Genomic DNA, 16,719 nt, shown 5'->3' with positions numbered 1-16,719 from the left:
GGGTGGATGAGGGAGGGAGGGGTGCAAAAAGACGAATATGCTGCCAAGTGTGGGATTACGAATCAAATGCGGGCGCGATGTTTTATACGCGTTGTGCTACGGTCGGAGAGATTATGTCTTTATTAATATATATAACTCATATGTATACATATCTATATATAAGTAGCAGGAAACTGATAAGGCGCGCGATGTTGATAGATGTAGATCGTATATTATAACGAGTGCAAAAAGATACATATATTCCACTGGTTGTGTCACAATGAGGCCTCGAATCACATCGCATCCGCAATGAGTCTGAACATCTTCGTTAAGTCGCAATATATATGTAAGACAGTATTTTAGATCGATTGGATCGTGTAAACATTGCGAAATGGCATCTTGGTTCATCGCGATGCAAATATTCTTCTGAGATTACCACCAATAACACTTTGTTCATATTTCGCGTTCTATTCGAACGGACGCGTAAAAGATTTATCCTGCGTTGTATTATTATCTTTTGCAGAATTAACGTAGTATGATACATTAGATTAAATTTAAAAGCGCTCCATTGCAAAAGCGAGATGCTAAGCACTCGACAATCATACTGATTGAGTTATCGTTCGAAATAGCAAACCGTCCGTCCAAGAGCCATGTAAGAGACGCGTGCTAGACGATGGTTTGATAAGTAATAATATTAACATTAAAACGAATATTACCTAAGGGAAAGAATTGGAAGGACCAGCGGGTGTGAGTGTGCGGAGCTTTTAATCGATCCTTCTTTTTGAGATGAGCGAAACGATATCAGTGGGAACAAGAAACTCGCATTTTCGTAGAAGCCATATCATTTTTTGAAGGAGTCAGGAGTACATGTGTATATGTACGTATGCGTGTATGTGTGCGCGCGCGTGTGTGTGTAAGTAATCAATCGATAATTAATTGAAGCTGTGTATTATCTCCTCTATAATCATCGCGAATCGTGATCGCCGTTGAAAAGCAACAGACTTTACAAATAAAGTGCTTTCATTTATGCAACAAGTTAATGCAGAGGTATTATTTTATCTTTGTTGTTCACCGAGTGTTAAACAAGAATTAAATAATACTCTCTGTGTTAATCGATGTGTAAACAAATGCACGTATATGTATAAATAACCGTCGCATCGCGACAATTTCCAGTTCCAGCTAGCTTCAAATAGATAGGCCTTAATTTCGCAATTTGTAATTGACCCTCAATGGTGATCGTTCGCAGGATATGTATATCTATAGACGAATCGAATGATCATTTCTAGTATTCAATGTCGCTTTTGCGGCCGTATACAAATATATGTACTTAATTTTGTATTCTCGTTAAAAGCGTGGTAAAACGTAATTATTATAATTGCACGATGTAAAGTGAACTTATATATAATTAGTTTAATAATCAGGGTTGCTGAATCTTCACTGTCAGATTATTCAAAAAGATGAAATTTGCAGAAAAAAGAAGAAAGAATTTCGTGTTCATCGATGCTGTATTTTTGGATAAGCATTTTTACACCGGTCACACTGTGAACCGCAAATCTATAAACGATTGCAAGGGCTGTTAAAAATTACATTTTACAGTAAGCGCTACCCAGAGTTTATATTAATCCGCTACTCGCTTATGAGCGTCAATGACATGTATAACTAATAATAAAACAAATTGGAATAGTCAATATATATTAAGACAGTTAAGATATTTTAAATGAAATTCTTTTCGAAAATAACTTTTAATATTTTTTAATTTAAAATTTTTTAACATTTGGCGGATTAATAAAAATTCTGTTTGATTCATCGAAATTATCTGTATGATAATCTTATATAACTGTACGTGTGCGAGTTGATAGTAATTATGCTGTTGAGCTTCTACTGCAGAACGCTATCAATGTCAGGTGGTTATTCGAAAGATACGGAAAACATATTAGAGAAAGACACAAAGAGAGCGATATTAAATTCTTCGCTGACTTCAATTCTTGTCGCTTATACTATTGCTTATATCTGAGAAATTTGAAGAGAGAGAGAGACAGAGAGGAAGAGTGTGCGTGCGAATGTGTGTGTGTGTGTGTGTGTGTGTGTGTGTGTGTGTGTGTGTGTGTGTGTGTGTGTGTGTGTGTGTGTGTGTGTACGTGTATTGAAGTACTATTGTTGGAACAATTCGACGGTCAATGATTCTACTTAATACTCAAACGACAGTTTACTAAAAAGACAATTTTTTTAATTATATTTTTGTACGATATGAATATTAGTGACGTATTGTATATCCGCGGGATATAAATTTATCTATATCTCAATATCTGTGTTGCAGCTTCTCATTTTTATATATTTGCTTTAAGATCTGATCTACTGACAGAAGATTGTATTTTATCTAAAGATAACATAATGTGTTGACATTATTGAATATGTAAAGTACTGTGAACGATTTTGTACCTTGTACATTTCTTCAACGCTATGATACAGCGTATTTGCAATTCTTAGTTAAATAGATCATTATTTATAATTAGATTTTTGTGTTAAACTGAGCTCAAATATTTTCTATTTTGTTATCGTTATCAATTATACTCTTTTAAATTATAGACTACAATTTAAAGATTAATATAACTTTAAATTAGAAATTATAATTATCTATAACTAATAAAAAATTTCCTCGTTAAAATTATATTATAATTAGTCTAGTCGATCATTTGCAATAACGTCACAAATATTAAAAATTATCTTTCGTTTTAATTGATCTAAAATTTTTCACAATAATGTATTCAAACATTAATTACGTAGTATATAAGAAAGGAGTTATGTGTTTCTTTTTAAAAATAAGGACAGATTGTTAATTATAAATAAGAAATAACATTTAGAGTCGCAAACAAATCTGCACATGAATAATTTGCAAAGAATCCAGCAATTATGTGCAATCGCTGTTCTTTCATAGGATTTAAGTATCATATAGGATTTATTAGATTTTAATCTAAAGAAGTTAAGAGAATGGGAATAACATACATTGAATTCTAATTCGTCAGATTTACAAATAGTTTAGCGCTTGGACTGTTTTGCATTATTTTATTCTGTGATAAATCATGATCGTTGATCAAGGAAGAAGAACAAAAGGGTTGTCAGGCGCAAATACGGTCTTCCCAAACGAATTAATAGTGAAGTCGTTTTCATCGCCCACGTTAGTACGTGCCAATCAATGCTGTTAAATCAATTATTAACATCGAAACTTTCGGGGCGAGATGTTAATATACCGTATGTTGAAGCGTATATGTCTGCGGGGCGACATATATGTATATAATTTTATATTAAGATCGAGTTCTTTTTTATGTCGAATTTGTCTACGAATTGTCGTCCTCAGAAGCGCGATTCTCTGTGAAAAACGACGGCAATACTGTACGAAGAGAATTTATGTCGAACGTATTGATTGCAAGATTCTCAACCGAGACATCTAACAGCGAAATCATGTGGTTGTGTCATCTTGACGACTCAATGCAAGACGATACGGAATCCGAAGAGAGTACTTGAAGCGAATAAAAATGACGGGGAATCGCCGTCTTTCGAAGTTTCGCCGCGATTTTTCACAAGGAATCGACACGTTTACACAAGCGCATACTCCGCGTAGGTCTATAATCTCTTTTGTAAATACATTTTATACCGGCTGCGAGGATAGCCCGTTGTGCGAGGGTGGCTTCACGAATAAAGACTCTCACCTATCCCTCGCAACGACACGGTTCGCAAACTCATACAGTTATTTCTGTCACGTAACATCGTAATACATATTAGTATATGTATCTGAGAATTTGTACAACATGTGCGAAGCACGAAGGGGCACAGGTTGTCCCGTAATATCACATTATACAAGCATATGAAAAAGGGACACGCTTGCATAATAAACGTGACTCTTCCCGTAATCTTTTTCTCTCTCGCTTTATTTTGTATCCCTCCCCATCTCATTCACCAAATATAATACATATAACTTCATAAGAAGATAAAAAAAGGTAAGAAAGTTATGTACAAAAATTGTTTACTAAATTATATATATTTTTTTTACTTTGTGAATAGTTGTTTGTGTCCATTCCATACATAAATTCAATGTATCAAATAATAAAAAATAAATTTTATTATAATGAAATTAAGAGAGATTAATACAAATGCCTCCCAAGAAACGATGTCTGGGCGGTTTCTCTAGACACTAATAATGCCTACATAATGTTAGTAGTCTTTGAATTTAATGGCATTTCTGATGACAATTCTAATGAAGGATTAAGTTTGTTGTGTGTGTGCTTATGTGCATCAGGCCTAGTTTCGTTCACGAGACGACCTACAATTAATACAACATATTATTCAATTCTTATTTGAACATATATGGATTTACAATTACATATAAAGTACAAGTAATTTATATTGTATATAAACAACTCACTAGTAATAAAATCTATTTTTCATAATTTTGAAAGAAGATAATAATATTACAAATATTACGGCTATGTTTTCAATATAAAATAAGTAGGACGAAGTTTACTTAAAAAAGGAGTATTTAGACTACAACTTTAAAAATCACTGAAAGTACAAGGTCTCAAGTCGCGACTGTCTACTAATAAAGATTCGCTTGACAAGTTTGTTTAAATCTTTACTTTCCTCTCAGTTGGTTGAGCATTCTAGAGAGAATTCCACGCCCGGTGTCCTCTGCAGGTTTATCGATAATTCCATTGTTCTCATTACGAGGATGCCTACGTAGTATACGACTTAGCGATCCTGCCTGGGGATGGACAAAAAGTCTCCTAGGTGAACCATCTTTGTCAACAAGCTTAAACATTCTTCCTAAAGAGTTTGTTTTTTCTTTCTTCGATGCTTTTTCGTTATAGTCATCTATGCTTGTCATATTCTAAAGAGAGAGAGAGAGAGAGAGAGAGAGAGAGAGAGAGAGAGAGAGAGAGAGAGAAAGAGAGAGAGAGAAGAACAAAAAGTACCACAAATATATTATATAAGTCGTTAAAACTAAAACTGGTGATTTGTTTCGAAGGCTTCGAAATTTAAACTTTGAAGCTTCAAAGATTCGAAGCTTTGATATTAAAATCTTTGAATATATTTTAATATTTCTTTATTCCCACAAATATATTTTTTAAAGTTTCAAAGTTAACATCAAGCTTCACAGCTTCGAAAACACTTTGAACTTCAAACGTTTGCAATTAAATTTAAAAATTTGAATTTTTTTTTCAAATCTTTGAAATAGTCAAGACTAACATTAGTTAAAACTTTGACGCCAAGTTATTCAAATTAATTATACATAAAAACATTGCTGCAAAATTTAGTTTACTATATTGAATGTATCCAATTATTTTTAATGTAAATGCAGTCAATATGTAATCTCGATTAATTAATGCTATTTTGCGATCGCAATATACAGCGATTAATGTATTGACACGCATTTTACCGGTCCTAATTAAACAATCAATTACATATTCGTTGTACTGATGAGATTATCGACAAATTTAGAGATAAATCACTTTATTAAGAAAACTTTTCAGTTTTTAGTATAAACATGTACGTTTTAATTATAACATAACAATAAATTCAATATTGTAATTCAGAATTCAGAAAATAAATTTTTCAAAGGCTACATTATTTAGTAAAAGTTATTCAAGATAAAAGAGATTATATTTTCAATCAAATTGATTTCTTCACAAATTGATTTTCAAAAAGTTAATAGTAAGCAAAGATTTTTAAAAATAATCGGATGTAGATGCAAAATGAATATTACAGATCCAAACGTATTAAGACATGTTTAAGGTCAGAATGTGGTCGGTATGTATTTCAATTCATTTTCACTATCTTGACACTTTCAAGATTCAAACTTTCTTCATATATCATGCGAGATATCACTAAAGCCCGAATATCATACGTCCCCAGCTGCATCTTATATTTGTCAAACATGATTCTCCGAGGATTCAAATCACTTACAGTATCCAAACCTAAGAAAGACCTTCCCACAGCAGGTGTATGCGCTTTAAACATCTTCCCCATTCTATCCAACGTAGCGCTTTTCAACCTCCTGACATCTTGCCTAACGGCTTCCGTCCTCGATGTCATTTGAGATAACTCCGGTAATTCCTTTGTTCTCGATGGGCTAGTGCGTCGAGTACCAGCTGAACCTATTGTAGTTTCGGAAACTATATTTTACTTCAAAATGAGATATCTTTTGTACTACACTTAATTATAGCGTCTGTTATATTGATACACGGATTTCATAGAGCATCGATAATACATTGAATTTTAATATTTATAATATGCTATCATTAGTGTTTTTAGCAAATATAATATACTCGCAATCAATGCAATGACACATACAGCCGATCGCGTTTCGTGGTTTACCTTTCTAAATAAACCACTTCTGTATATCGTGATTGGCGAATCGATCGATACCTAGTCCGCCTACCACATAGCAATAAATACGGCAGCAATAAATACGGATGAATCTAGCGATTGAAACGCGATTCGTGAACGCACAAGTTTATACGTAACACCAATTCAATTTCTTGAGAAAAAAGACCGAACGAAAGCAATCTCATTCATCACACCGTGACGAACTGTAAGTAAGGAAAATTACACTTATATAGTTGAACGAACATCTTTTTTAGGTCGAGCCACAGATGTTACGACAAAATAAATCACGAAATAACTCCTTCAAAGTTTCATATCAAGTACGAATACGAAATTTTCAAACGGAAACTGGTTTTTTAAGCCAACATTTTCTGCAATCTTATATCTCTCTATTCGTCTCGCAAAACTTTATCCTGTGCGCATATGATGTGTTTTTCATCACTGCAAAGCTAAAGAAAATTACATGAATTTCACGTACGTTATTACGTATGCTATTGCGAATATTATTGCGTATGTTATTGGGTAATAACTAATAATGATAATGTTAAATGTTATCTTTGTTTCAACAATTACGACGATAGAGATATCAATACTAAAATGTTAAAGAGTTAAAATAAATAGATGACTAGATAGATTCGAACAAATTTAATGATAATTTCTCAATGAATTCTCAATGAATTCTCAATGAATATACACTTCGAGATTGATTGCTATGTGAGAAAAAGATGTGTGCTTTAAAATTCTTCGTGGTCATTTATAATTATATTCATTTGATACATATTTGTGTAAAAAAGGAGAGAAGGAAATAAAGAGCAAATATAAATTTTTAGACGTTTTTTTTTGGTCTTGTAATCGGAGATGTTAATTAAAATTCATTAATTAATTAGAAGCGTATAGTGAGTTCTGTACACTCATATGTGCCTGAAATTATCAGAAAATTTAGTGCGACGAATATGAGAGATGGAAATTGATTAACTCACTCGGAGATATCCAAGATTCGCCGTTCTCGTTGATTACTTCCTGCTTTACTAACGTTCTGTCATTTTCTTCATGACGTGCGCCATTAACAACCTAATATAGATACGCGTCAATGCAATTCCGGTTCAATTCTTGATATATTTACGACCAACAAAATGATTTAATAAAGCGATCCGACTTAATACGTTCTAATAAATTCGGGGTGCAACTAACCTGATACTGTGATTGATCTCTTTCGAAAATTTCCGCATCCGGTTCATTCATTGGCATTGCGTATGCAAGAGTAATTTTTGTCGCAGATATAATTCTCGATTCTCCTTTCTACGAATTTTCGAGTGAATATGAAGCATGAGCAGCATGCAACCTAATATTAAGCACAATATCGATATATGCAAGTCACAGACAATAATGGTGAAAAATTTTATTGATCATCGACTCGTTACGACACAAGAGACGCGGTTCGCATACGAGACCGTCTCATTTCCATCAGAAAGCGAAAAGCTTCCTTGACAGAATCAAAGAGCTTATGCGGATATTTTGACCAAACTATTCTGACTTTTTGCGAAAGCCAGCGTGAGTAAGATATTGGATTTCAATCAAGGGAAAGAACGCAGCCTGTATGCAGACGTTATCATGTTTATTGGATAATAGATCCGGTTTACGAGTCATCGTCGAAACCTTTCGCTTCACGGAAACGGGATTCTCGGCAACAGGAGAGATGACCCAATCCTTTATCGAGTATCAGATGGATGTTTTCACATTCCGTGATAAAACGTCTCCGTTACGTTGCCGACGTGAATCAAGAGACGGATATACTAAAACTTTCTCTGATATGGTGCTTAGAGTCTATTGCCAAATATCTGTGTTTTTGGGAATTAGTAATGGCGGAGTTGACGGAGAACCATCAAATAATTGCTCGTTTGTTTCGTTACTGGATAAACAAGTAACCAATTTGGTTCGTTTGCAAAAAAACGTAACTTCAATTTACGTAGCACGATAAAAATCGATGTGTTAATAAAAAATAGATTGATAAAAAAGGTGTACTTTTTTCCAATATCTTTTAACGTTGAAATTTGTGATCAAAATTTATTCGCTCGTAAGAATCATAATTGAGCAGGAAGTATCTTCAGAGTATATTTATTTAAGAAAAGATTCTCGAGTAAGAGATCAATCTATGATTAATTAGTGATCATAAAGTATCTATCTTTTCAGCGAGATATTAGCCAATTATCGGTAATCGTGCGACATTGTTCGTCGAGTTTGTAATTCTAAATGGAAAAATTTTCGAACAATTTGAGGTATATATTTTATAAAATTTTTTTTATTAATCAACGTCTTTTCTTTCAATACAATGAGTATCACAAAGTATATAAACATATGCTTGTAAAGTAAATTATCTCTTATCTTTTTATAACAATAAAAAATAGTTTAACTTACATAATTGCATTATGTGCATTGTTATAACTAAATTAGTTATAACAATGCACACATATATATATATACTGATATTATATACATATAAATATAATTATACCTATAAATTAATGCAGATAAAAATTAATTAATTAAATAGAACAAATTAAATTTTTATGTTTACATATTTATGTTTATTAGAATAACATATATTTTGATATTACCGTGGAAAATATTTACATACATAACTTATATGTATTATAATTAAATGTAAAACCATTAGTTTAAATCTAGTTCGTTTTAATATGAAATAACGTGTATTATTTTATAATTAAATTAACGTTAGTCAAAGCAATTTTATTATTCGAGTTCATTTATAAATATAATTTATAAATATAATTTCAAATAAGATCTTAATTTATCTATTTATTTATTTATTTAAGATCTTAATTAAAAGACGGTAATTAACCAACTTGATTTTGAAAATTTGTTTAGTTTTGCACTAGTTTGCATAAATTTTTTTCTTAGCTAAAGCTTGCAGGGAAAGGTCCCAAGAGAGTAAAATTTGTGTGCAGAAACGTGACGGAACTGCTAGATTCGTAAAATGTCATTTAGTTTTGCGCATTTCTTCAACACGTGCTGTAAAAGACCTGAATAATCCGTGATTCGTGATTGTCACAGCCATCTTCGATCATGGAGACTAATAGAAGAAAGGTAATATAACTAAGGAGAACAAAGTGCCTCATTAAAACGATTGTTCTTTCATCAGTATTCAAAGAGTAAAATGATCGATATGCGATTCTGTAGCAGACTGAAATTCTTTTTGATGAAACGCTGGCGTTTTTGGAAGAAATAAAAGAATGGTAAAATGGAGACTACAAAGGAACGACACGTACGCGTTTATACCGTGCGTCACAATATTCTGATTCTACTGTTATGCTCTCAATATACACACTACAACAAAATGTTATTTTCTCAGTCGTTATCATGAGAGCGGATAGTTCTTCGAAGTTATTAAAACATAATACAGCAGCAAGTAATAAACGGTGTAAAAAATAATATCAAGAAAAATAGTATCAAGAAAAGCAATTAGGATTACACACAACTTGAAAATTAAAACAGTTAACGTTGATTAATTCTTTATAATAACAGAGAACAGAGTTTTATTAATAACTCCGAGTTATAATCCTGCTGGAAAATCACTATGAAACTCATTCGATAGGTTATACACGTGTAATTTATCGCATTCGATACTGTAACAAGAGAACTATCGAAATTCTCTTACTCTTTAAATATTCCAATAGAAGTAGTTGTTGGATAAGATCAGATTCTTATCTGATGATAAGATCAAGACTAATCCAACTTTCTCACTATGAATGAGAATTTCACAACCTACAGAAAGTGCGGTGTCGTCATATAAGTAATAAATCATGTCACATATCAGTTTCGGCTCATATACTTATCATGTTGAAAATTGAAAATAAAAACATCCAGCCAAAGCGCATTCTGCAACTCTCATTTATCATCATTTCTTACATTTGTTATCTCCGCTTAGAAACAGAGTTATACTACGAGATGAATAAAAATACCAATTTAGTAAAATAAGATTTATTTTAAGCGTATATAAATATAGATTACACCTACTATACTTCATACATTTTTCTTTACATAATCTAAAAAAAAATTGTCTCGCTTTGATTACGTGATTGTTAAAGCTTAATGTTAATACACAAAATAATTAATAAACGAGATATTCAATTTATGTATTTTATAATAGAGGCGGGGTATCTCTTTTATCAGGAATTTTGTGTTACGGATGCTTGGAGAGAATCTGTTACTTCGATACAAGACGTAACGTAACTCGTATATACATACTCGCAGAGACATATCCTTGATACATATATCGTTAAACAACATTATCTGTTTGTCGCCTCGACAATGGGAAGAGAGGAAATGGGAAATTGTATCATGATGTGCTGATGTTGAAACCGACCTCGCGCTTTGATTTAATTGACCACGACGGCGACCTTTTCGCTGCGACATCGCGTTTCTGACAAGTGATCGATTCAAAAAGGTTACATAGCTGTATAAGCCTGTATTTTCTATTTCCGATCACGATCGATGGTCCTTTATTCGTAGTCACGTATCTACTCACGTGGCGCGATTACGTCGAAAGTGGCGACTTTTGCGATAGAAGCGGATACGGATAAGAAGGGTGACGGTTCCAAACTCCGGCGGACTTTCGATCCGACTGGTTCGCAATGTCTCTCTTCGCGATCCGCACGATCGCTTCGGAATTTCATTCTAAGGTAGCAGAAAGCATTTAGAAATTAGCGACGGAAAGTTTGTGGACTCGCGTCAGCGCTTTCCCAAACAGACCCAGAGTTGGGGATAATTAACTCTCACGTGATCGTAAATTTTGAGTTATCGAGCACGATAGCACGCGCGTAGGCAGTTAATTTTCAGCCTAGATTACATTCCTGACAGTCTTTCTGATCTGGCGCGTGCGCGGCCTATAAATATTAATTATTTTTTTCAATATTCCATTGTGCATTAAATTCGATTTATTGATGTAGACATACTTTCGAGCTAACTTAAAGATTAAATTACTGAGCGAGTTTAAGCAGACTATGAGCGATGGTCTTGTTCAAGCGTGAGAAATGCGAATCCAAGAAATAAAACAGTACAATAAAATTGCTCACTTTAATATTAAAAGAGAAGCTTCCAAAAAAGGAATCTGCCTGTATTTAAAAAAAAATATTATTAAAAATCACAGGTTCTATTCTCTTTCAATATCCGGGCTTCGTGTTTTTCCGTATGAAAATTAAATGTATTGTACATACAATAAAGATGAAAAATATATCCGATGTGAGAGATCAATACACAAACTAGTTATGTTTATAAACATTAATAAAAAAGAATGTATTACCTATTATTATACAACATTGATCATTCTATATAATTATAAAATAAAAAAGAACATAAATATTCATAAAAAAATATCTGCTGTAATTTTTAGATAAGTTATATGTTTATTTTTCAAATTTGTACTCTATGAATATACAACTATATTTATGTCCTGAGTAAATAGCTACAGCTACATAAATGCAATACATATACGCGCGTCGTTATTAAAATATGTATTTTAAACATGTACTTTAAATATTTAAATAATATTAAATCGTTATTTATTTTAATATAAGGTTCTAAAAAATATTGATGAAATAATATTCTCGGCTCATTAACCAAGTAAAAATAAAAAAATCACAGATTTCAACAAAATCCTTATTTACTTATGCCTCAATACAATTTCGTACAATCGTATATCATCGTTTTATATATCATAGAATTCGTTTAGGGGTAACAAAGCCTAAGAAAATTATATAAAACTGGTACTTGAATTCGTACCACAAATGGAACGTATGAGACAAAGAGTTTTTCAGACGATAACACATATCTGGTACAAGGAAGTATACCAGTGATATTTGAATGCTCCGTCGGAATTTACATGTATTTCGTGTACCGTCGACAATTCCGTCGAAAATGAGGTGGCATGGCGGAATATTTAATATAGACATTCTTTGATGAAAGGGATTTTGCGCGATTTTCGTGATCGCACATTTATGCGGAATTTAAAGCAGTTGCTGTTTCACCTGATAATTTATTCCACATGCATAATTTGGAGTTACACGGGGCGAACTGACCGACCATTTTTGAGATACTGTGACTGAAGGGTGAAAATAACTTGAAATGTAATTAACTGTAGAAAATTGAGAGCTGTGATGAAAGATGATCTGCATTACAAATCTCCGATAAGACAAAATGAAATTTAATTGCGATCAATCATATCTCATGTGACACTAATGATTTAAGTGATATAATGTTCTAACGTATATTTTGATGTACGTATCTGAATACGTAATTCGAACGGAACTAGATGTGTCACAAACTTGAACGTGGAACTTATAGTTACGAACTTTGAGGTATACGTTACATGATGTTCACAGCGGTAAGTCACAAAGCGCAAGACATACGTGTACAAACCAAATCAGTAATCTAAGACGAAACTTGCAGTGAAACGCTTATCATTTATGATATTAGTTATAAACTTGCATATCGAAGATTTAGATAAGAATTATTTAATTTTGTGCATACTATATTGGACATACTACTTTGGATAAATCCAGTTTTGATTTACATATATAATTCTATTATAAATTACTCTATATTGATTACAATAAAATGAAAAGGGATTAGATACTAGTTATTTTTCTAATATTTAATTCCTTATAAAATTATCTTTGCTCTGTGCAAATTTGTATGCATTTATAATTTATAATTTGCAGCAACGTAATTTTTCACTCGACGCTGCATTATTGAATTGTAAATTTAAACCGCAGAATCCGGTATATCCATAGTTTCTCTCATCTCTTTCGTTACTTTCATTCCTTTTTCGTACAACATGATTAATCACCGTATAAGGAAGTGTACGATGCTTGGGAGCACGTATAGATAATTTATTTGAACGATCTGTATACAGTTTTTTGAATGATGTAACCTCCGTTTTACAAATAGAAAACATATGGACTGATATCACTGAAATATTATTTTAAAGTGCTATTAACTATCAACAGACAACAAAGAACGAGCGATGATTTGTTCTTATTCTTCATTTTCACATGTCATCGAAATACAGCAAATATTGAAGCATTAATAGCACAAAACATAATACATTGTTAAATTCGTAATTTTTGTTATTTTTCATCATTTCTATAGGTTGTTATTGCTTTTAATCAATATTCCATTAATTTAACTAAAGCAATGGAGTTAAACAATTTAAATTAAGAAAATGTTAAATTGAATTCAAATTGTTAGTTTATATAGTGTTATTTACTAAATGCGTATATGAAACACAAACGTTGTTTATTTTGAAACTAAGCACAAAAATGGATTGATTTATATTCTGATACACATAGAGGTTAAAAAAATATAAAATATTATTTAACTTAAAGGATTGGATTACCAGAGCTTTTTTGACATCTAATAGTGTACGCATCTCGTTACGCAATTCATGGAAGGTCATGCGTGCGATTCCACGTGGAACAAATAAAATGGATGGAAGAAAATTGCAAGATTCCATGTTGCACCTGCCCGTGTCGTCTAACACATATATCGCGTAATTACTCATCGATCTACCTTGCGAGAGTGAAGTTCCAGCGACAGTCTCGCGGTCGCGTTGCTAAGGAAAAAGTCGCTATCACCGCATGTTTTCTTCCTTTTGGTTTACTTATTAGCCAATATCAATTTTTTAGAGAAACGCGATTTTGTTTTAAGATAATGTAAATTAATCTGAAAATCCGAGAATCGAAAAATTCAGGGGCGTATATACATATAAGAAAATAAAATTGTATTCAAATACATTAACACAAGTTCATGAACAAATCCTAATAAAGATAAAGAATTACAAATATTAATTTTAAATAAAATTTTCATATACGTGATTCTATTTTACGAAAATTATAGATCGAAAAAAATATGAAAGAAAATATCTCTAGTAATAAATTAAAATAAAAGTTTAACTTGAAACAACCAGTTTTCGCACTGTAGAGTTGACATGTGTCAACTAGACGTACAACTATAGGCATTGGCTAAATATGTTTTTGTAAATATATGTTTCTAAATGTTTGTGATTTTTCTGTTGAATTAATCTGCTGGCTTTAAAAAGTTAGAAAAATTACCTTTTAAAGTTAGAAATAAATGCGTGTCCCCGGGAGCCAGATATAAAGTAGTGGTTATTTTGCACTCTTCAAGTATTTGCTGCGGTCTCGAATTAATAGTAAGTTTATTCGGTGTCTATAAAATATATGTGTATATTTGTATACGTCCACATTAGGATATAAGCATACTAAATTGTAAGGTTTAGGTTAAACAGGATTTACCTAAAGACGTGTTTGTCGAGGTGGGATGTGCATGAATAAAAGTGGAGATGATTAGATGACACAATGTTAAAGAACGCTGGCAAGATTTTGAGGAAGCAAATAAGTACTCAAGCAATGCTATATCGGATAGTGGCGCGGTAGATGGGCGTTCCGCGTACGAGACGTTATCCTACAAGCAGTGTGGGACGTTCTACATTACACACAGCAACAAAAATGTCTTCGCTGATGGTGTCTGACACCTCCCAGACGTAACCTTCCGGATATATAGAGCAGAATGTTGTGTACATAGGAGAGAGGATTATGCTAGAGGGATGTAATGCTACTTTTCCACGACAATAAATCTCGGTCGTATATAAAATGTTTGCCGCTATCTTATTTACAACCCTCGTAATATGGTATCTCGTACATTTTGTTTCAGTGCGGCGCGTAACTAACCGAGTAAGTTTGCATAAATGTTGAGTTGTTTAAATCGGTAAAATTTTCGTCCCAGGATACGAAAGAATTGTTCTTCGTATCCTGGTACAAACAGATTTGTTCATTCGTGGAAAATATATGCAATTGCCTCGAGCAATACATTTTGCGTTACTATTTCTTTATATGCAATCGAAGAAACTATTCCATTTGAGCATCGACGCGCGTAATGTTGATCGCACAAACGAGTATTTATCCTGTGATATTGCGTAAAGATTGATGCGTGCACAAGGGTGGCGCAAGAAACATAAAGACATACTCGGCTCGTTCACGATTGGCCACGGAGTTGGCGAGGTGTGCGGTATCCCAGTCCGGAGCGAGCCTGGTTTCAGTCAACGGCGCAGATCCGTCGCGTACGCGTCGCTGATGCCGGTACTATACGTCGACTGTTACTACTTGCTGCCGGTCGCGAGAAACGCTACCATTAAATACGTAAAATTAAACTATAAACACATCGTCTCTCTCTCTCTTATATAAACAAATATTAAATATTAATTTTAACATCAATAAATAGCAATCCAATTATTACGCACTGGAATACAGTTTTTAGTGTTCTATGGATAGATTTTAAGCTAGATAAACATTAATTGTTAGTGATAAAAATATAAATATCACTAGTGAATTTTTTATTTATTACTGTGTTATTAAAAATAAATCATTCGTTGTTAAAAATTAATTCTTGATGGATAATAATTTATAGGATTAATAATTATATATAGTTATACTCTGTAAAAAATATGTTAAGTGTGAAATATCCGAATCATTATCAAAATTAAATGCGCAAATAGGAAGTGGATAGAGGAGTAATTATACTCCCTTTCTAGTGAAAATATATTAAACTTTGATGGTGTTCTTCTTCAAAGTATATCTAACATTATAAACTTGATAATTAAACGAGAACTCTGATATTGTTCACAAACATGACGTGAATATTACTAATAATCTTTAACAAGTGATATAAGATTAATATAATAAACAAACACAGTTATAAGATGATTTCATGATGATTTTATACCATTTAAAAAATTTCGATAATTTGCAGAAATAATCAGCATTAATAATTAAATAAAAAAAAGTAATAAAATGTAAATTAAATTACTTTTGTTTTTTGTATTCAAATTTTGTTTACGTATTTAAATTGTACCTAATAGGTAACTAGATGACAATATATAGTTGAAGTATTATTTCAACTAACGTTATATAAAATGTGGAGATGTAATGAAGAATGAATGAAGAATGTACTAATAGAAATTGGTGTGTATATTATATATATATATATATATATATAGTGCATTTATACGCACGATACAAAAAATTCTGCTTCATCATTCACAAACATATTCGGACCGCAATGGAATATAAAATACAAATTACACGATTTATTGATTATTAAGATTGCAATTCTGCAATAATTTCTCTTTTTTTCTGTCTTTTCGAGCTCTCTATTACATAAAATTCAATACCATTTCAAAAGAGAACAAACGAACAAAGATGAAAAGTTAATCGAAGGGGAAAAGAAACATCACTACTTCGAAATTAATCGAGTGAAACCTGAAGCAAC

The 16,719-nt window shown here is 32.3% G+C and overlaps 1 protein-coding gene across 3 annotated transcripts; it reads right to left on the bottom strand.

Moving 5' to 3' along the window:
• Window positions 1-4,033: 4,033 nt before the first annotated feature.
• On the bottom strand, window positions 4,034-8,151 carry LOC108777810 (uncharacterized). 3 transcript variants are annotated; one of them, XM_018544780.1, is made up of 6 exons: window positions 8,014-8,151; window positions 7,549-7,699; window positions 7,338-7,428; window positions 5,938-6,128; window positions 4,615-4,861; window positions 4,034-4,297 (listed from the first exon to the last, which is right to left on the bottom strand). In XM_018544780.1, exons 2-6 carry the CDS (start codon window positions 7,603-7,605, stop codon window positions 4,179-4,181), a joined length of 705 nt encoding a protein of 234 aa, XP_018400282.1. In that variant the 5' UTR covers window positions 7,606-7,699; window positions 8,014-8,151; the 3' UTR covers window positions 4,034-4,178. The 3 variants fall into 3 exon arrangements, with proteins under 3 accessions (XP_018400282.1, XP_018400283.1, XP_018400284.1); XM_018544781.1 differs by having other exon boundaries at window positions 7,998-8,017; XM_018544782.1 differs by having other exon boundaries at window positions 4,203-4,297; window positions 4,611-4,861.
• Between the last annotated feature and the right edge of the window lie 8,568 nt (window positions 8,152-16,719).

Source organism: Cyphomyrmex costatus, unplaced genomic scaffold (genome assembly GCF_001594065.2).
Source record: "Cyphomyrmex costatus isolate MS0001 unplaced genomic scaffold, Ccosl1.0 scaffold467, whole genome shotgun sequence".
NCBI classification, from domain to species: Eukaryota; Metazoa; Arthropoda; class Insecta; order Hymenoptera; family Formicidae; genus Cyphomyrmex; species Cyphomyrmex costatus.
This window is presented reverse-complemented; position numbering and strand designations above follow the sequence as displayed.